The sequence below is a fragment of the Andrographis paniculata genome, unplaced genomic scaffold, assembly GCF_009805555.1.
Source record: "Andrographis paniculata isolate CXL003 unplaced genomic scaffold, ASM980555v1 Contig30END, whole genome shotgun sequence".
NCBI classification, from domain to species: Eukaryota; Viridiplantae; Streptophyta; class Magnoliopsida; order Lamiales; family Acanthaceae; genus Andrographis; species Andrographis paniculata.
Genome location: NW_026137563.1, coordinates 67,445 through 89,541, shown reverse-complemented (window position 1 = coordinate 89,541; position 22,097 = coordinate 67,445). Strand labels below are relative to the sequence as shown.

Here is a 22,097-nt window from a genome sequence, read left to right as displayed (position 1 = left end):
TTAGACTTCTTGTCAAACCAGGCATCTCTGAATAATCCCATGCTAAACAATCAATGTTGTTTCTAAGAACTTCGAGCATCATTGTTTGTTGCTCTTTAGACAAATAACCACTTAACCTGATCACTTTTGGAACCAATTCGGTTCCTAAATTAAACTCCAATAATGGGTCTTGTGATGAAGCTGTTGGTTCTGTTTTTTCTAATAAGTCGGGCCAACGAAATTGTTCATCTTCTTGGAGGTGAACATCCAGAATCTCTTTACTATTTTCTGCTTTATGTAATAACTGCTTTAAATAGAACTTATTAATAAGAGAACTACATACTTCTAAGCTTGTATCATCCATAACAAACAAATTATATGGGAATGGGTGTGGCTTTATCATGAGCCATACAATAAAGGTGTTCTTTTAATAGAACATCGAGTTCTGGCCAGTGACTTTATAACCCTTGATTGGGTATTCCCTGGCCATATACAACTGAGACATCGGAGCCAAATGACTGGAATAAAACACTGACTCTTCAACTTGTTCTGATACATCGAATGGGTTGTCATTCGCTTCCATTTTGAAGACCTGATTTCCTTCCCAGAACATTAATTGTTGGTGCAGGGTTGAAGGCACACATTGAGAGGCATGAATCCAGTCTCTTCCCAGCAAGAGAGAGTATGTAGTATCTGCGTCCACAATAAAGAAAACAGTGGAGATCTTCTTTGGTCCGACCTCGATTGTGGCAACCATCATGCCCTCAGGCTTAGTCGGCTGCCCTGTAAAACTTGTCATTTCGAATTCCACAGGAGACAGATCATGAATTCCTTTCCCTAGTTTCTTGAGAGTCTTCAATGGCATAACGTTAAAAACTGCTCCATTATCCACGAAAACCTTTGTGATTGGTTTCCCACAAATATGAGCATTAACATACAGAGGCTTCAAATGGGAGATCGCACCATCTGGAATAGGAGGAAACACAATCGAAGGTGGCTCCGGCTGAGGCTCAGAATCTGAAGTCTTTGCCCACTCTGTTTCCTCTAATTCATCATCTGCCAAGAATGCCCATAACGGTTCGTCCATAGTATCATCTACCAGACTCGCCCATATCGGTTCATCTCTCATCTGATTAATCTCTGTCATCCGACAAGGGATTCGTGGTCACAGACGAGATTTAACAGATCTTGAACTTTCCTCTGTAGTTAGAACTTCTTCCTTCGTCTTGTTCTGAGGTTGAAGCGTCAAAGATTCTATACGGAAATCTTCAAGAGATGGATTGATGTTGATCCGTTCACAATGTTGGCATCTAAAACCTTTAATTATTTCATCTGCCATTCCTTTACCTTTCCCCTGTCCCGACGAACTTCTTTTGGTATGGTCGGAAGCGCCTAATCCGTCATTCGGTTGCTTTCCTGACCAGACCCGACTGGACCGACCAATTGGAGACTGAATGGCTGCTCCCTGCTCGTTGGTCGTTTGTTCTGTAAAGACCCGAATGGACTGATCTCCTGCCAAATGGTCGGCTGCTTTTTGTTCGTCGGTTAGTTGTTTTGCTGAAGGAACTCGTTTCCCATACTTTGCAGCATACCTGCGTTTGGCATTGCGAATCTGTGTACGATTCATACCTGGGAAACGAGGATCTATATCAACTGGTAAAGGCTTTTTATTTCGAGCCCAATTGTTCCCGACTGACCCTGTTTTTCTGGTCGGGTGGTCACGCACTAAAACCTTTTCTTTCACCTCCACGTTAAAAGAACCGTCTGGATGGTCCCATTTTTCAGCGACTGGTTTCTCACAAACTTTGAGTCGTTCTTCAGGTCGGCTGCTTTTTGGCTGATTTCCTTTCTTTGTTCCGGGGCTTGCCTGAGTTCGTTCCCCTGTTTGTCCATCATTGGCCGAACTTTTCCTTGTTTCCGAACTTGGTTGGATGTCAACCATTGCAGTTGTTACTTTCGGAAACGGTTGCTGGTCTACACCTAGAGTGATATATTTGAGCCGACCTGTCTTGATGGCCTTTTGAATTTCCTTCCTGAAATGAGTACACTGACTTGTATTGTGTGTGAAAGAATTATGCCACTTACAATATGGTCTCCCTTTGATTTCTTCTTTAGTGGCCAATCTTTGCCCCTTTGGAATACGGATCTGCCCATCAGTCAATAGGATATCAAAGATTTCATCAGCTTTCGAACTATCAAAAGTCGGTTGCTCCTTTCCTTCAGATCCTGGTACTGGCTTCAATTTAGGGCATACATAAGGTTTTCCAGAAAGGATTTCGGCTGCCATCTCTTCTGACTGATTAAAATCAAAGTCACATGTTTCTGTTCCCATACTCGCCATATGTTGGCCTCTATTACGCCTATTATGCTGATCTTCCTCTCTGAACAAAGACTCTAAACGTCCTGCCTTGGATGCAAGACTTGCCAAATCCTCAACATCCAGGGCAGTGAGTGCCTTTCTTAAGCGAGTATGCATATTCCGGACCACTAAATTGGTCATCTCTTTCTCACTGATTACCGTAGGACATCGTCCCTTCATCAATCGCACCCTTTCTATAAACTGTGAAGCAGATTCTTCTGGAAACTGTCTCAATTCTAGTAGATCAGTTAAAGAAACAACTGGTAAAGGATTGAAGAATCTAGCGTGAAATGCCATCTCCAGTCCTTCCCATGTCTGAATTTGTCCAGGAGGTAGACTTACAAACCACGAAAACGCCGTTCTGGTAAGAGATAAACCAAACAGCTGTAACTTATAAAAAGGGTTATTGCCAACTTCTCCTAATTGTGCTGTGAACCGACCAACATGTTCTATGGTGGAAGATCCGTCCTCCCCTGAGAATGCATGAAAATCGGGTGGTCGAAAATTCCTTGGGAGAGGGTGTTCATTAATGATCCTTTCTGGGAAAGGTCTCTGATATGCAGGGCGGTTAGCCATCTGAGGAGTTAATCCATACTGATCCCTTAATATATGTGCAATCTCATCAGGATCTACATGAAAGCGTTGATGATCAGGAACATGGAACGGATCCTGCACAGGAATATGAATAGGATCATGTATATATCCTTCGGGCCTGTCCTCCCTTGAATTGTTCGGCTGCGGATTGGTAACCCTTGGTCCCAGTGGAACATTGTTGGGAAAAGTCAAAGGAGATTTTCCCCTATCCGTTCGGTTGGGATTTGTGGCACTTGGGAATGTACTATCCACGAATGATGGCCCTGCGAAATTTGCCTGTGGTCGGGACGGTGACACTCCTGGTGGCGTTTGAGTGGGTTGAAGACTAACCCTTGACAATGCTTGATCTATCATGTTCTGCATCAGACTCTGTTGCTCACGCAACATGTTCGTTTGTTGCTCACGCAACATATTCTGCATAACCAAAGTATGCTGGTTGTTCATTTGTTGAACATAAGACCACCAATCAGTTGGTGGTTGTGGGATTTCCCCGGCATTTGGCACAATAGGTGGTGGAACGGATTCTCCCACCGGTGCCGAAGATGATTGTGGTTGTGAACCTGCCATATGGACCCTTCCGATGATTCGGCCGGATCTAAGACGTATGAAATTATCGCCGGAATTGGAATGAGCAATTTTGTCTTGCTCCCACTGTGGTCGCCAATTTGTTGATGTAATTTTTCAACAAAAATAAAGTAAAATTCAAAGATATAGAAAATATCCTTAAACTTGATTAATTAGTGCCTGAGATTAGGAATCTCTAAACACTGTATGGTACAGAAAATAAACTGGAAAATAAAAGACTGAAATTTAAAGTGGTGATCCCCAAATCTGACTTTGCTTTGTTGAAGTTGATTGAAGATACCTTGCCAAATGATTATCCAAGCCTTTAAATATTCTCTGGGAAACCGTACCGAAAACCGTCACCCGAACGGTTACAACGTCTCCTTCCCAACCGTCTTCCAACCCTTCTCATGCTGACACGCGTCCCCAGCAGACCAAAATTATCCCTATATTTCACTCTTTGAGCCGACCACAGACCTTCCGCTCTTTTGGCCCGACTGCCAATCTACAATAGTATGGGTCCGACTGCCAATCCTCCCGACTTGCGAACCATCTGGCTTGAGGTCTTTCCGCCTTGAGGACTTCCCGACCTGAAAACCTTCCGACTTGAGGTCTTTCCGTCTTGAGGACCTCCCGACCTGAAAACCTTCCGACTTGAGGTCTTTCCGCCTTGAGGACTTCCCGACCTGAAAACCTTCCGACTTGAGGTCTTTCCGTCTTGAGGACCTCCCGACCTGAAAACCTTCCGACTTGAGGTCTTTCCGCCTTGAGGACTTCCCGACCTGAAAACCTTCCGACTTGAGGTCTTTCCGTCTTGAGGACCTCCCAACCTGAAAACCTTCCGACTTGAGGTCTTTCCGCCTTGAGGACTTCCCGACCTGAAAACCTTCCGACTTGAGGTCTTTCCATCTTGAGGACCTCCCGACCTGAAAACCTTCCGACTTGAGGTCTTTCCGCCTTGAGGACTTCCCGACCTGAAAACCTTCCGACTTGAGGACCTACCGACCTGAAGACCTTCCGACCTGAGGACCTTCCTTAGTAATAAACCTATTTTCCTTGATTTCCTCATGGTGCCCTTCAGTCAGTTCAATCAACTCTATTGCCAGGCCCATTCTTCTTTTTACCTTGGGCTTTTAACCTAATTCTAAATTTCGTACGTAACACGTTGATTTAACAGAAGTGCTGACTTGGACAAAACACAGCAGTGTACATTAAAACAAGCTCGTGTTAACAAGCTGAATCAAAATACACGGCCATGTTCCGTTATTCACGGCCGTGTATATCATCACTGCCCGCCCGCCACCATCAGCCACCGCCCAGACATCGTTGTTCACCGACCTGCATCCAGCCAGAGCCCAACTGCCACAACTCCGGCCACCAGCGCCGGCTTTCTCGTTCTTTCCTCCACCCAAGGCCGCCGCAAATCACCACCCATCGCCTTTGCTCACACCCAGAACCGCCTCCCTCACTTGCAATCTCTCTTCTCCGTCACCCGCAGCCGTTGCTTCCACCACCGCGTTGGCCGTGAATTTTTACCCTACTTGAATTTTTTTATATGAAGACGCGATTATCGGATGTCTCTGGTTTGAGCCACTTGGGGAGGTGATACGCAGTTTCGATCAGGAGAAACTCGCCGTCGGAGTCCCAAACACGAACCGAGAGATCGGGAAACGTCTTCGAGATTTCGAAGAGAATGTAGACAACGACCCACTCGTCTTCCGAATTGTCTCCGAAACGGAGGTGACCGTAGAGATGCGGAATTGGCGCGGAAGCTATAGAGAGAGTGAATGATTGGTGCTGCCATATGTATGGAGAAACAATCGGAGAAATATGGTTTAGCATTCGGAGGTGGAGCGACTGGAGTTCATCAGCCACCGCAGCCGCCCAGCGGCGCCGACCGACGAGTCCGGGTAGATGGAGTAGAAAACGGTGTCATCCGGCGGACGGTTGTTCTTCAAGCCGAAGAAGGATGAAGAGGCTTCTACTGCAGCCATGGCTGCGACTGCTGCTTGGATTAAAAAGGAAAAAAAATCATATACACGGCCGTGAATAACGAACATGGCCGTGTATTTTGATTCAGCTTGTTAACACGGGCGTGTTTTAAAGTACACGCTGAGTTTTGTCCAAGTCAGCACTTCCGTTAAATTCACGTCATCAATTTAGATTTATTTTTAAATAATGGGATTAAAAGTGATTGAAATAATTTATATTTGGACCAAAATTGATGAATTTTTTATATTGATACCAAAATTGATAAATTTTGGTTATATTTGGACCAAAATTGATGAGTTTTTTATATTGGGACCAAAATTAATGAATTTTTGTTATATTGGGACCAAAATTGATTTTTTTCATTTTTTATGTATGTATTTTTTATATTATGCATAAAAAAATATACAGGTAATATAAAAATAATAGTATTTTATATTCATTGATGGGTAAATGGTTTTTTAATCTTAACTGACACTTATCATTTTAGTCTCCACTATGTGGCAAACTAGTCTCATTAATGAAAAAATTTCGTTGTTTTAGTCTTTCGGCGCCGAAGACGCCCGCGTGGCTCGCCGGAGGTCACGTGTCCGCCAGGTCGTGGATTCTATTTTTTATTTTTTTTAAAAAAAAATTTAAAAATTTATTTTTAATTTTATTTATCTTTTTTAATTTTTTTATTCGATTCAATTGAAAAAAAATATATATTAAAAAAATGAAAAAATAAAAATAAAATCCATTTGTCTACCGGGTGTCGCTGATCTGGCGGACACGTGGCTTCCAGCGAACCATGCGGGCGTCTCTGGCGCCGGATGACTAAAACAACGGAAAAATTCCACTTATAAAACTAGTTTGCAACAGACTCCACTCACGGGACTAAAATAATAAGAAGGTCAGTTACGAGACTAAAAAGTAATTTACCTTTAATTTATTAAATTTTATAAATACATAAAACATATTATACATGTTGCAAGTCCAACCCCAAGCCACCGTCTCATTCTTTACAATCATAATATTCATTGTAAATTGTATTATGACAACATTCTCAAAAGCTAGAAACTCAAATTGTTGCATTTTCTCATTTCTCACGTATTCTTTATAATTGGACCATTACATTTAGCATCCAAAATTATTGGACTACATTTTCATGCCTGTAATTCTTTGTAAATATTTAGGTTGCATTTAAGAATGGTTTTTTTTTTTTTTTTTTAGAATTTTAAACTTTTAAAAATAGCATACAATCAAATATTTAATTATTTTATAAAAACTAAATTAATTAATATATTTTTTTAATAATATTTTGTAAATAAATAGCACTGAATTTTTATTTTTTTTTTCTAGTGAATATAAACAAAGCCTTATTTTATGGTTATGTACCAACTATCTATTATATGACTTAAATCAATACAATTTTATATTTTGATGGTTAGGGTAGTGATTATAATTAATCAATATCATATTAATTATAACTATAATAATAATAGTTTATACAACACATATCACAATTAATTTTAATTCAAATATAAATATTAAAATAGTACAAATACATAATATGGATAAACAATACATAATAATAGCTTACACAATATATGTGTGGGGTTGTAAACAAGTCCGGCATTGCACAATTAGAAGAAAAATTCAGACTTCATAAATTTTACATTTTGTTAGAATATGAAACTGAAATTCTCTATTTCAATCATAAGAATTCGTACATATTCATACAAATCATCCAAATAAAGCAAGAATCCTACAAATATCTTAAATAAGATAACTACCATAAATATAATATATTGTTTCTAAATATATTTTAGCACCCTTCCTCAAACTCAAGATTCGATCGAACAAACTTGAGTTTGTCAAAATTAACCGAAAAAGATATAGCCGAGATCTTCCATGTACGAATTTGAATTCGCCAAGATTGATTGAAAGTGGTGTAATCGTCCACTGATTAGAGTCAGAAGCAGAACTCTCAACATCGTTAGAATTGAAAACATGATTCGCTCGCTCACAACGGAAGCCGAAAACAAGACTTGCTCACTCTATAGAGCTAGAGTCGGAAATAAGACTCGCTCGCTCACAACAGATCTAGAGTCGGAAACAGGACTCTCTCGCTCTCAATAGAGTTAAAATAAAAAACAGGATTCTCAACAGCATTAGAGTTAAAAGTAAACTCTGTCAGTGGAGTAGTAGAGATGAAGACGGCATGAAATAACAATATGGTCGTGGATAGAAGAAAATACATTAATAAAATATAAAAATATATACGGTATACAACGGGTTATGAAGGTATACAGAGAGAATTTGGCTCTGATACCATATTAGAATATGAAACTGAAATTTTCTATTTCAATCATAAGAATTCGTGTATATTTATAATGACGTACAAATCATTCAAATAAGACAAAAATCCTACAAATCTCTTAAGATAACTGCCACAAGTATAATATATTGCTTTTAAATATATTTTAACACATTTAACTTCATTAGTATTAGATATTTTAAAAGAAGTAAAGAAAAAATAAATCCGCATAATTACAAATTACATTTAAATCATTTTCATTTTACTTTAAACACTTTTAAAACAATAAAATAAATTAAATATCATAAAGGTGATCTGTTTCACTTTAAAAAAATATACAAAATATCAAATACCCACTTTGAAATTATGATCTTTATTTCACAAAAATCGTAAAAAGAAAAAAACAAATCTTTAATTCATTTCAATTTGGTGTATATATTGACAATTTACAATGCAATGAAGCATAGGTATGTGTTCATATTCAATAAGGGAGTATAGATGTCTTGCCTTTCTTATTCAATCTTTGAGAACTAACCTCCCTTCGGACAATGACCTTTTCATCGGCAACTCATTATTTTCTTCAATATTTATCGTTTCCAAACTTAAAACCCGACACCAACGATAAGAAAACGTGTCCAAAGAGGTCGATCGCCTTAACAAAGCCGTGCCTCTTTGGTTGTTTCTCACTCCTTCACTCATAGCTTCTACATCATCGACATTCCCTGAGTTTTCTCGATATGCATCACCCCCTAAAGTAATACCTACACTACACCTACTTTCTGAATCATCCAACACAGTTAAGACAATATCATCGAGATTAGTAGAATCCATTTGTCGAGGTCGAGAACACTGAGGAGACAAATGTGGTAAGGAAACGATATTGGCGCGGCACAACGGGCACACTGAATGTGAAGCTAGCCACATATCAATGCACGGCACGTGGAAAGCGTGACTACACTTCGGTAGAACTCTCAGTGACTCATTTTCAACAAATTCATTAAGACACACAGCGCATTCACTCCCCTCGATCGTCCACTTCTTATTGTACTTTCTTACCAAGATTGTCTTAATGACCCCCTCATCCAATCCGGACGGGCCCACCTGGCACGAGTGGCTAGGGGGGCCCAATTCCCCGCCATCCTCCTCAGAGAATACGTCAGTATTCTCGATCATTTGTCTGCAAAATCTCGTGACCAGAGTATAGTATGTTGCCAAAAGGAGCGCACTGGCGAGCACGCTGATGGCTACAATGATAAGTGGCGAAAAGGGGCCGTCGGAAATATCGTCACCCGACGATGGAGGAGGGAATATCAAGTAGCAAAATTGGGGACAATATATGCTACAAACTTCTTGGGAGCAATCCCTATAAGTGTTGTAAGGCGACCACGAGTTTGCGCTCCCGAGCGCGGCCATCATCAAAGCTCGCGTTACGGATAAACAACGTTGGCATGTGTCTATGTACGAGGTTTTTTTTTTTTGACGATCGATCGAAGAATTGCAAGAACAAAGAGAGAGAAGGAGGGGGGGGGGGGTTGGGGGTGATCAAGTCAATGTAGCTAATAAAGCAATCGATACATTTGTGAAAAGTTAGGATAGGTGTAGTTACATATCACATCATTTGCAAACTTTTTCTTGCCAACCACATTTCTTTACTCAATTTCTAATAAACAAAGTTTAAGTAAGATACGAAGATTTGTTCTTTTTATTATTTTCTTTCATTTTTTTTTTTTAAAAAATTAATACAGTATACACATTTTTATTTTTATATTTCATACACATTTATCTATAATTTATATAAAAAAATTATTTTTCAATAATCTCACAAAAAAAAAACGTCCGAAATGAAATTATATATATATATGAAATATCATATTCAACTATTATTTAAATAAAAAGTGAAAAAAAAAAGAATTATTTACTTCCAACTTTAGAATTATTTTGCGTAGCAATATATATATATATTTATTTTTAATTTTAAATTATTTTATGTATTTGTTTTTCAATAAAAATATATACTTTTTTAAAAAATATTATATTAATGAATATTTAAATTAAAATACAGATTTTCTAAATATAAAAAAAAAAAAAAAAAAAAAAAAAAAAACCCTTCACAAGAAACAAATTCTTTATATATATAGGAAAATAGGAAAGCATATGCTTGTAAGGTTCAATAGCTTGAAATTTAAGCATTGTTATTAGATTGAAGAAAGATAACGGTGTGTTGTTGAAAAGAGGATGATGTGTGTGGAGCTTTTCAAGCAAAAATAAAAGTAGATGTTGATGGGTGGGGGTGAGTTGAGGTGCACCCACCACAATGGATAGAAACCCACCACTAACAATGTGGAGCATGAGAGGGGTGTGTTTATTCGTCGTACCAGTAAAAAAATAGTCGTTTATTCGTAACGGTAAAAAATAGGCGCGATTCGACATATATGAAAAATATGTATTTGAGTTTCAAAATAGGCCCCAGTAATTTTCTGGTCGGGCCATTCCCACATGGATGAAAATTCAGATCGTGTTTAGGTCTGTGCAAATTGGGCCATGTTTAGTATGACATGATTTATTGAATAAGTTTTTAATTTAAATATTTTTATATCGTAATTAAATATTTTTGGAAAAAAATTAATTTTGGTTATAATATAATTAAAATTTATCAATTTTGGTTTCAATATAAAAAATTTATGTCCAAATATCAATCAATTTCAACCAATTTTAAAAAATATAAAATTAATTAAAATGGCTGATGTAGACACAATGAATGTGACGTGGCAATTGACCTAGAAAATACACGGTCATGTACAATTATACACGACCATATTGTTACGTGACCATGTATATTTCAACGTATAATTATACATGATCATGTTGTTACACGGCCATGTTGTTACATGACCATGTATATTCCAGTGTATAATTATACATGACCATGTTGTTACACGGTCATGTATAATTCTACACAGTGTATCTTTCTGTTTCGGTCTAAAATTTTATTTTATTTTTGTTATATTTTAATCTTTTTTTTGAATTTAGAATAATTGATATATTTAAAATTAAAAAAATCAATAATAATCATAATATAATTAAAATATTTCAATTTTAGTTCAGATATAAATATTTATCGAGTATATTTTTTTGAAAGATTTTGTCTAAAATGTTATTATTTATAAAAAAAATTCATCTTACAAATATTCGATTACACAACTATTTTTTAATTTCGTATATTATAGTAGTATTAAAAATTAATTTATTATTTTATTACATTAATTTGATGCTTGTAAGAGAAATTTTTTTGTTAAATAGTAGAATTTTAGACAAAATCTTTCAAAAGAACGATAAATATTTATATTTGAACTAAAATTGATACATTTTAATTATATTATGATTATTATTGATTTTTTTTTTCCATTTTAACTATATCAATTATTCTAAATTAAAAAATATAAGCAAAAAAATAAAATTTCAGACCGAAACAGAAAGATACACGGCCGTGTAGAATTATAAATGGTCGTGTAAAAATATAGTCATGTATAATTATACATTGAAAGATATATGGTCATGTAACAACATGATCGTGTATAATTATACATAGTCGTGTAACAACATGACCATGTATAATTATACACTGAAATATATATGACTATGTAACAACATGGTCGTGTATAATTGTACATTGCCGTGTACTTTCCAAGTCAACTGTCACGTCAGCAATTCCCGTCAGTTTTTTAACGATGAGACCAAAATTGATTGAAATTATTTATAATAGGACCAAAATTGATTGAAATTGTTTATATTTGAGACTATAATTGATGAGTTTTTTTACATTTGGACCAAAATTGATAAATTTTGATTATATTGAAACCAAAATTAATTTTTTGCCAATATTTTTTTAATAAAATTTATGTAAGTTTGATTGGATTAAAAAAATTAAAAATAATAATATTTTAATTTTAAAATTAAGTAGGTAAAAAATAAAATAGAAATATTATTATTATACAAAATTTATTAAATAATTAATAAGTAGGAAAAATAATGACAAGTTAATTATTATTTGTTTGAACTATAGTATAATAAAATTATGGATATATAAAATTATTTATTATAAATAAGTTAGGCATAAATTTAGGGGACGATCAAAAAATAAATAATGATATTTGGAGTAATAAAATAAAAAAATTTCAATATTAAAAAAATTAATAATCAGTTATTTATTTATTTATCATAATTGTATTTATTTAATAATATTATAATTTATTTTTTAATAAAAATATGTAAAATAAATTTTAAGATAAAAAATTTTAAAAATCAAATTAGCCTGGTCGGACACAGTTTGAATCAGCTGTGCTTTTGCCCGGATTTAAACTTTCAGGCCGATATAGAACCCGGCTAGGCCTACCTTGGGCAGGGATCATCGGTTTAAATTTAATCAGTTTAACCAATTATTTTATAACATATGTTATGACTTTTTAATATTTTTTTAAAATAAAAAAAATAATTAACTTAACTAAAATTATAATTTATCTATCAAATATTTTATTTATTTCATTCCGTTCCTATTAAACACTCCCACCCAATTTACTTTTTCTCTTTCAGCTCTAATCTTTTGGTGAGAAAAATACTCAAGTGTAGAGAAGAAGAAGAGGGGGAGGAGAGATGACGGCCGCTTCGGTGGAGGAGACCCCAATGGCTGGTGTCGCGGTCGACGACGAGTAGGAAAAAGGTTGAATGGCGGGCGGTGGCTTAGGCAGCTGCGCAGGGCGTCGTCGGGGGTGAATCGATGATCAATGAAGGGGAAGAGAATAAGAGAGAGTTGTGAAGAAGAGAAAGAAATAGAAAATAAATGCAAGTTTGAGAAGTTTAATTTGAGAATTATGATGAAATTTGGGTGACCGTCGAGAAAATTAGGGTTAGAGGGTCATGATATTACAGGAGAGAAATTTAGATAGAAGTGTTTACGAATAAAAAGAAAAATAAAAGATTGGAGGGTAAAATTGTAATTTTAGTTAAATTAATTGTTTTTTATTTTAAAAAAATATTAAAAAGTCAGAACATTAAACTAATTAAACTGGGTAAATTTTAAATCTAGGATCTCTTGCCTATAATTATACACTTTAATTACATTTTAATTATTAATTTTTATAATTTTATAATTTTTTATTTTTAAATTTTATAATTTTAAATTTAGTTATTTTAATCTTAATTTATAATTATTTTTATTATATAACAATTATTTTTAATAATATATTTTTTAATTACTTACTAATTATACTTTATTTAAACTATCGTATCTACAGTAACACACAAATTACCTAGGACGAAGGGAGTATTTGTGTAAATAAATGTCACGAGAATAATACTTGTAATTCACACCGGATAGATATTTATTAATAAAAATTGTAACTTATATTAAGGTGATGGCTTTGTTAATTCAACCATATTTTTATCTAACATAATTTCTAAAATATACAAAATTTATTGCAAAATTTAACCATTTAATACAAAAATATTATTTTTCTATATTATCGACATGATTCTTTACACGTCCAACTTTTAAATCACCGGACCATCATTTACGGGACAATATATGTAATAATTTTAATAGCATATATTATGATTTTAGGTCAATAAATAGATTATAAAGTATAACTCAATATATAACTCATATGTCAAATACTTCGATATCATATAATATAATTGTCTTATAAGAAAAAAATAATAAATCTTAATGGTTTAATTTATGGTTAAAAGTTGAAGTAATTTGTTTTTTTTTTATTTAATTGATACTATTTGTTTATATTATAATATGTCGTATATAATTAAAATTAATTTATATTATTCTTTATTTATTAAAACGTAAATTATTTAAAACGTAACTTTAATTTCATTTTTGATTAAATACTATACGGTAACTCCAAACAACATCTTATTAAACATTAAACCAACGCACCCACACTTCCCCGCTTTCTCTAATTACTCTTTTCTTGTCCACAGTTTTCTATTTTTCATTCTCCTCCTTCACCCCCAATTTTGCCCAGAGTCTTGTCGTCGAGTGGCTCGGCTCGGCTCGGCTCAGCTGCTGCTTGTTTGTCCAGATTCGGCCAAGCAGCGGATGCGGATGCCGACATGGTGTGATTGACGGGTGATTCGCACTGCTCCGACGAACTAAATGTCGCAGAATCAGCTGCAGAGTGGCAACGCCGGTATTCCAGTGCACGAGGTCTACTGGGCGCTGGTGGCCAAGGCCGACAAGAAGTTCTCCAAGATCCGGGACTTGCCGTACTATCAACGCACTAGGTAATCGATCCTCTCAGATTGCCGCGTAATGTAATTGTTGGTTTGGGTGGGTTTTAGTTGATTGTGGTAGTTAGGGTGGAGTTTGCAATTGATATTGGATCTGCCTTATTGTCAAAGCCGTAGGCAAATTGTTGCGATTCGTAATCAGTTTGTTTGCTTCAATTTTCATTGTCAGTTAGGGGAATTTGTAGCGGGAAGTGCTGCCTCGTTTACTTCGAATTGTACACATGTCCTTGCTATGGATTGTCGCTTTTACACCGATTCTTGTCCTCAGGGGGAGTGTTTATATGCTTCTGATATTTAGTGATATCAAAATCTTGGTCTGGAGTGAACAGTTAACCGATCTTATGAGGATTTTTGCAATTCGTATACATTTAATTTGCTATGAACTGAATTTTTTAAAGCAGGTTTTGTAGAGAGTTGATTTTGTATGCTGGGTGACGATTTTGCACTACAGATTCTTTGTAGTATTTTTCAATTAATTGAAGATGATGGTGTTGAACTGGTTGAGTTATACTGATTATAGGAGCATCTAGCTATGGTTGTGTTTTTTTCCGTGATCTTGAATTTATGCTGTCTATCATTTGGCAGTGAGAACCGATACCCCAAATGTTCGTGTTTGATATTGAGTAATGGTGTACAAAAATGAAACTAGTGTGATATTTCTTTTGATGATTTCCAGATATGATACATACTTCTATAAAGTCTTTAAGGTCTATACCCAACTTTGGAAGTTTCAGCAAGAGAATCGGCAGAAATTGGTGGATGCTGGGTTAAAGAGGTGGGAGATCGGGGAGATTGCCTCCCGTATTGGGCAGCTTTATTTTGGACAGTACATGAGGACTAGTGAGGCCACCTATTTGTCGGAATCTTATATATTTTATGAGGCAATCCTGACAAGAGAGTATTTTAAGGATGGGCTGCATCAGGATTTGAGTCTTGCCACTAAGCAGTTGAGGCTTATTGCTCGCTTTCTGACCGTTTGTTTGGTCTTGAACCGGCGTGAAATGGCTTATCAGTTGGTGAATCAACTCAAAATGTTACTTGATGAATGCAAAAGAACCTTCCAGGTCATTTTCTTGATCGATGATTAGTTATTTATCTTTACTTATAGGTATTTTTAATTGGGAAACTGATTTTGGAGTAGAATATCACTAGGTAAGTTTGCTGCCATTTTTTAATATAATACATGTGAGTGTAGGAGCGTGCTGTGCATTTGTTTAGTGTCCAGATGTATTATGTTCCAATGGCACATTGCTTTATTTATTAGGATGGAAAAATTGAGGACCATGCATGCTACTATATGTGAGGGATCAATACCTATACATAAATGGCTTGCTTTCCCAATGTTATCAAGCAGATTTGGAATAGATAGTACACTTTTTTTCTTTCACTGGATGCATCTGCTTTTGTATTTCTGAATCCAGAAGCTGCATAGTGTTTATGTTGGTATTTTTATTAAGGTTGACATATAAACTGAAATTGTTAGTTCTTGCATATCATCTTCACTGTGATTCTTATGCCATGGTACAGTTTAGTGGGAGCTGTTTAGTGTGTACCTACCTCGATTTTATGAGGCACAGTTTTCTTTACTTTGGTGATTGACTTGTTGATCTCTGAGAAATATTAACTGGATACCGTGCTATGTTTCCAGGAAACTGACTTTAAAGAATGGAAGCTCGTGATACAGGAAATAGTTAAATTCCTGAAAGCTGACACAACTTTTATGAATATCAGGCCTTTGAGGTATAGCGTGGTTTTGGATCTTCACCCAGATTGTCTTCCACAACTTACAAGTGCAAAGAGAAAGTTAAGATTAAGAGATGCTTTATTGTGCAGTTACCATCCTAATGAGGTTTGTGTTTGTCTTTCTCTATTGTGCCAACACGTGAAAGTTCTTTTGAAATTTTTTTCTTCAACATGCTTCTTTCTTCCTAGGTATGATATTGATTTACACACAATTAACTTTTTTTTTTTAACCAGGTCAAGTTCTCTGAGCTCACTCTCGACACTTTTAGGATGTTACAATGTTTAGAATGGGAACCCAGCGGTTCATTTTACCAGGAAAGCATGGGTCCGTCAAGTGGACCTGTATCTGGTGCCAGTCAAAATGGAGCCTCAGGGCCAAGTCGTGTGAATCAAGATATAACTGATCCTACTTTGCCACCCAATCCTCGGAAAGCTATTTTATTTCGGCCGTCAGTTACCCATTATATGGCAGTAAGTATTACTATCAAGAATTTTTGTTGTCATTCTTTTTATGTTCTGCCCCAACATGCATTAATTAGAGAACATAAGTATTATGTTTAACTGTTACATGGCAGTAAATATTGCCATGAAGAGGTTTTCCCATCGCCCTTCTTTTTCTCTTCCATCATAGAACTGCATTAATTAGAGAATAGAAGGATGAGCTAAGGTGGACCTTAGTTGCTAACTATTGTTGCGTTTCTAAATGATCAAACCGTATGAAAGCTTTCAATGTTTTTTCCGACCACAGGCAAACAATTCAAAGTTGAGGTTCTTTAACATTACATATTTACAATTCTGTGCTCTATTCATTTAATTTGTCTGAGATTTGATCTCTGTTAGAAACACAAAGTGCTCTATTAAATTTGTACCCACTTCAATTATAGCTTTATCAAGTGAGGAAGATCCTCTTCTGATATGTTAAGATTCCCAATAGTGTTATTAGCCAAAATTTAAAACAATCATTTTTACAAGGATTCATCATAATCTTTTATATTAGGATGTTACATGTTTTTCAGGTTTTAGGGACTGTGTGTGAGGAACTTCCTCCTGATGGGGTTCTCTTAATATACCTTTCAGTTTCAGGTAACCGAACCGGGTTTTATGATATGTTAGATGTATCTCTAAACAAGATTTTATTTCAATAATACAAACATTATAAACTCGATTAATTTGTTCCAGGAAACAGGGAACACACAATGCCATCTCCCTATGCTGGAAGTTCAATTAGTTATACCGAGAGCATCACCAGGAGCTTTCAGTTTCATTCCATCAACCCTGACTCGAGCTCTACTGTTCCCATTATCTCTGGATCTGATGCCCCAGATCATTCAGGTCATGCAGCTGATTGCTTACAAATTGGGCCCCGTGGACATGGAGGTATTAGTTAAATAGTATTCTGCCCCATATTGAATTTTTTATGCTTAAATCTAGCAAAGCATCTCTACTGTTCACCTTTTTATTTTGTTCAACGTCTCCAAAGTCTACATCATCTTTACTATTTAAGAGCAATTTATTAATTTATTTTTAATTCCTTGAAGTCCATGACCCTAACTTTAAATAAAAACTTTCCAGTATTTTTTCTAATGAGGATTGGAGGTTTTTTTTCAACTGACCGAGGGTCTGGTTTTCGGTTGGCACTGTGCTCACAACTTCTTTTATCTCAACTATTTCCTTAAAACTTTTGAAAGTGGGATCCACTTGTAATCTTCCATTTCTATCTCTCTTCAAAATACACCAATATATTTATATACATTTAAAATCCTTAAACTTTATAGACTAATTTAAGTTAATTATGTATAAATATATATACTTTTTATATTTATTTGTATTATATAAAATTTTATTCTCCATAATATAACATTCACATTGAATATAATTTATTATTTAAAAGAGATTTTAAGTTTATTTTTAATTAATATATACTACTCCATCATAACCCAACCTGCAATAAAATAAAATCTCATTATCCAACTTCTAACTTAAACTCCAACTTAGGATTTTTAGTTGCTGTTGTGATTTCCTTATGATAGATTTGCCCTACCCCAAAAAAGAAAAACTATCACATCGAATACATATTTATATCACATCAAATAACTATTCCAGATTACTATTTTAGTATATCAAAACACAACTAAACAAACAAAATTTCTAGTTATGAAACACTAACCTTGTGTCATACCTATCTATATGTGCATATCATAATATTTTTGTTGTGCTGAATAATGAGAAATGCACACACTTCTTCTTGTTGATCTGATTTTTCCGATAGTTTCTGAGGATTTGTTTACTTGGAGTTTAGTTTCAGTTTATTAACTATGCAACATTTATGATTTCCTATAAAAGTGCACCATTTCCTCTTAAAAAATATTATATCCAAACTACTATGCAAAGCAAAACAAATACATAAAACCAATCCTCAAGCAAACAAACCCAAAGTTTTGGTGGGACATATTATATATGTATCACGTGTATCTTGTTTCCAGTTTTAACTGCTTGATATTTTACCTTAATAACTGTTAATTTATTTTTCTGAATCTTGTGTTTCTAGTTGTAGGCCCCCAGAAACAGACTCTAGTTATCAGGCTTATAATTTTAAGATTTTAACTATGCAGCATGATGTGAATTGTGATACTTATCTCATACTTCAGGTATAAATTGCCTATATCCATCTGATTTGCTGCCATTCACAAGGCGGCCCCTATATTTGGTTGTTGACAGCGAAAATAGTAAAGCATTCAAGGTTAGTCTTACACATTAGCATACTCATGTGGAATTGCTACTTTTTGCATCACCAGCCTGATATGGGTCACGACAATGCCAGCCTTTATCTATTTCATCACTCAATGGTGTGGTGGACTCTATGGATTTCATGAATGCTTGTGTTTTTCAAATGAACTGAAGAAACTTGCTCTTATCCATATTGAAGTCATATAGACATTCCAAAGGGAATTCTATCTGCATTGGTCTCTGGTACATACCTTGGCATCGTAGTTTGGTTGAAAACCATTCCTGTTCAAGTTGGATTTGGATTTATCTGAATTCCTCCTGGGGGTTTAGAGGTTCCAAGTTTTTGTAGGAAGGTTTTAAAATTCTTCTGGAAGTGGCAATTCAAGAAATAGTTTTATATGCTTGTTGGTTCGGCACCCACATATCAAATACCGTACAAAATTTATATCCAAATGGAACTTAAGCATTTGAATTCCTGCAAACTCAGCAATAATGCTGTGTTGAAGCTGAGTTCTTATAATTTCATAGTCAAGGATTCCTATTGGTCATGCATATTTCTCAATCTGTAGCAAATTAATTGAGATCTGGCATGGGATTGTCAAAATGGGTTTTATTCTTTATCTCATGCAATTAATTGCCAATAGCTTCTATATGAACATTTTAGGTACAACAATGCTAATTGAGGAACATATCTCGTAGGTTTTACCAGTGTTTTGACTCAAAGTTCATGTTTACTTTGCAAGATGGATGAATAAGCCAAGATGATAATTTAGATGGAAATTTTGATTCCAGTAATGGCATTGAATTATTTATCTGACAATTTAGGTTAATTGTATCTGCCCTCATACAATCAAGGTCCCTAAGCAATTAAATTGCTCAAGAGATTAGCTTTGCTCCTTTAACTACTAAATAAATTGACAAATTTTCTTTGAGCTTTCAAATTAAGACACCCACAAGGTGGGTATGTTGACCTTACTTGATTGCAGGAAATTTGGTTTCAATGTATGCATATCACAATTTGAAAAAGAATTCCATGACTTGGAAATGGATTGTATTTTTATCTTCATTTATAAGCACATTAGAACATCTTTATTTTGAGATTTGACGTTTACACACTGTGAAAGTAACTAAAGGATCATGCCAGAGCAGGTTCTAAGCGGCACTGAAAAAGGAGAACCTGTTGCGATGCTGCTATCTCCAACCGTGCCACTACCATTTCCTTCTGTAGAATCCTCTCGCCAACCCAGTGGAAGTTTGTTTACGAGCTTTCTTACGGCTCCTCTGCAGACATTCATTCTCTTGCTGGGGTTCACTGGATCGGATATTGAAAAGGTAGTTATGGTTGCTACTTCTGCGTCTCCCAGCAATCCTGTAAATCTATCCCATCTTACTGGCTCCTGTGGTTTCAGGATCTGTACAAAGAAGCTGAGAAGCTGCTTTTGTCCTCATTCAACAAATTGGGGTCATTATTGGCTGCCGCTGATGACCTTGATCCTACATGGGCACAAATTTTAACCGATCCGTTCTTGAGGCGACTCCTTTTAAGGTTTCTACCATCTTATAATTCAACTAATCTACATTCTAGTCCCAGAACCTTTATGAACATCTGCCCTCATGGTCGTGCAGGAAGTACCTATATATATATTTTAGTACCATGATCTGGCAAAATTTATATGGCCTAAAAGTTTGACAAATGAAAGAGTCTAAAAGTACAAATTTGCCTCACTCTGCAAATTCATATCCTTTTTGTTGCACTTATTATTATTATTATTATTATTTACAAATGCATAGTAATTTATGTTCTGCTTCTTTCCCCTGTCTGTGTGAAATAAATTGATTTAATGTACATTATTGTGTTGTATACAAAATAAACAAATGTGATTGACTGTAACATTATAGATAGTTGGGTATATGATTTGTGAGTATGAATACTTGACATGAATAAGCTATAATAATTATGCTGGATTATTAATATTTATGCAATTTTATTTTTGTTGGTTTTGTATAAGTGATGATTAGATGTTTAAACCAAATACTTGAATTGCTAAGATATACCTCAAAGCGTGGTTGATTATGTTGTGCCAATGATGGAGATGCAAAGATATTGACCATGAAATCTTTTTTTTTTTTTCAATATCGTTGAATACTATGAGGTTGATCTTCTCATTTGTTTGGCTGCTGCAGATTTATATTCTGCCGAGCAATACTTTCTCTGTATTCCTCATCTTCGGGCAAGACAGAATTCCAACCTGAGTGCGCCCCTCTACTCCCAGAAGCTGTGTCGCCAAAGAGCTCCACGTGCAAGACAGTCATCTTGGAATTATCGAACCTGTTCGGAGCTACCCGGCAGTTCGTGTTCGGAGAGGGAGCAGTGTTGTCTGGTAATTGAAACAAAATGAAATTCATTATGAGTAAGAGAAAAAATAGGATGTAAGATGTTATTTATAATCAATGCCCTGGGAATGAATATGTGTTGTGTCGGTGGTTTGTTCTTTGTTGATCCTTTCATGTTGTGTTGCATTTGCATTTCATTTGTGTGTTTCCATATGCTGGTAAGTAAAATATAGGGCTTGTTACTTTTAGTGGTGTTTTCGATTAACACAGGATACGATAGTCGCTTATTATTATTATCTTAAAAAAGGTACTCCCTCCATCCCATTTGACATTTTGTACAAATAAAGTAATAATGTTTATATAATAGTAGAATATTTTGGTATTTCTATATAAAATATTGTTATTATATTAGAAAAAAGATGTTTTTGAATGGAATAAAAGAAAATATTAAAAATGGTGCTCCGAGCGATGGAGGGAGTATTTTGAGTGTAGAAATTTAAATATATTCATATGGTACAAATAAATGATAAAAAGATTCATATAGTTTTATAGGACAGAGGTAATATTTGATAGTTCCTTTTATATTTTTTTAAGTGTATTTTTTTTACATTATATTTTCGTCATTTCAATAAAAATATATTCGATTAAACAATAAATAATAAATATGGTGTGTTTACTTATCGATTATTAGGGTGATTCTTTTTTACAGGTGATATTAAAAAATTACTTAATTTCTTTTATTGATATATAACTTTTTATTAGTTTTTATCATATAATTAAGATATTTTAGATAAAATTAATACTTATTCAATAAATAATGGATTATTTTATAGTATAATTATATAATTTATTAAAATATAAAGATATTATTCCATCCGTTATAAAATAATAGTCTTATTTCATAAATATAAATAACTTGCTATAAAATTACCCTTATTTTAGGTATATTTTTTATCCGTGTCCAACGCAATTAATTATTTTAGGTATATTTTTTATCCGTGTCCAATGCAACTAATACTATAATTTTAATTTTGGAACGAAGAAGAAAGTATAATTTTATCAATAAAAATTATAATCATATATCTCACATTTAATCATTGTTCTGCCTAAAATTAATGATAAATATTACTGTAAAATCTAGAAAATATAAACCAAAGTAGACCCATTATTATTATTATTATTAATATTTATTATTTTTTAATTAAAATATCT

At 34.6% G+C, this 22,097-nt stretch overlaps 2 protein-coding genes across 2 annotated transcripts; one reads left to right on the top strand and one right to left on the bottom strand.

Annotated features, from left to right (window-relative positions):
- Positions 1-8,222: 8,222 nt before the first annotated feature.
- Positions 8,223-9,294, bottom strand: LOC127246831 (RING-H2 finger protein ATL51-like). The gene has a single exon (XM_051268421.1). It carries the CDS (start codon positions 9,198-9,200, stop codon positions 8,301-8,303), a length of 900 nt encoding a protein of 299 aa, XP_051124378.1. The 5' UTR covers positions 9,201-9,294; the 3' UTR covers positions 8,223-8,300.
- A 4,451-nt stretch (positions 9,295-13,745) lies between these two features.
- LOC127246609 (uncharacterized) lies at positions 13,746-21,133 on the top strand. The gene is made up of 10 exons (XM_051268073.1): positions 13,746-14,075; positions 14,758-15,145; positions 15,730-15,930; positions 16,059-16,295; positions 16,841-16,907; positions 17,004-17,201; positions 18,473-18,564; positions 19,701-19,883; positions 19,961-20,097; positions 20,736-21,133. Exons 1-10 carry the CDS (start codon positions 13,948-13,950, stop codon positions 20,938-20,940), a joined length of 1,836 nt encoding a protein of 611 aa, XP_051124030.1. The 5' UTR covers positions 13,746-13,947; the 3' UTR covers positions 20,941-21,133.
- Positions 21,134-22,097: the final 964 nt, after the last annotated feature.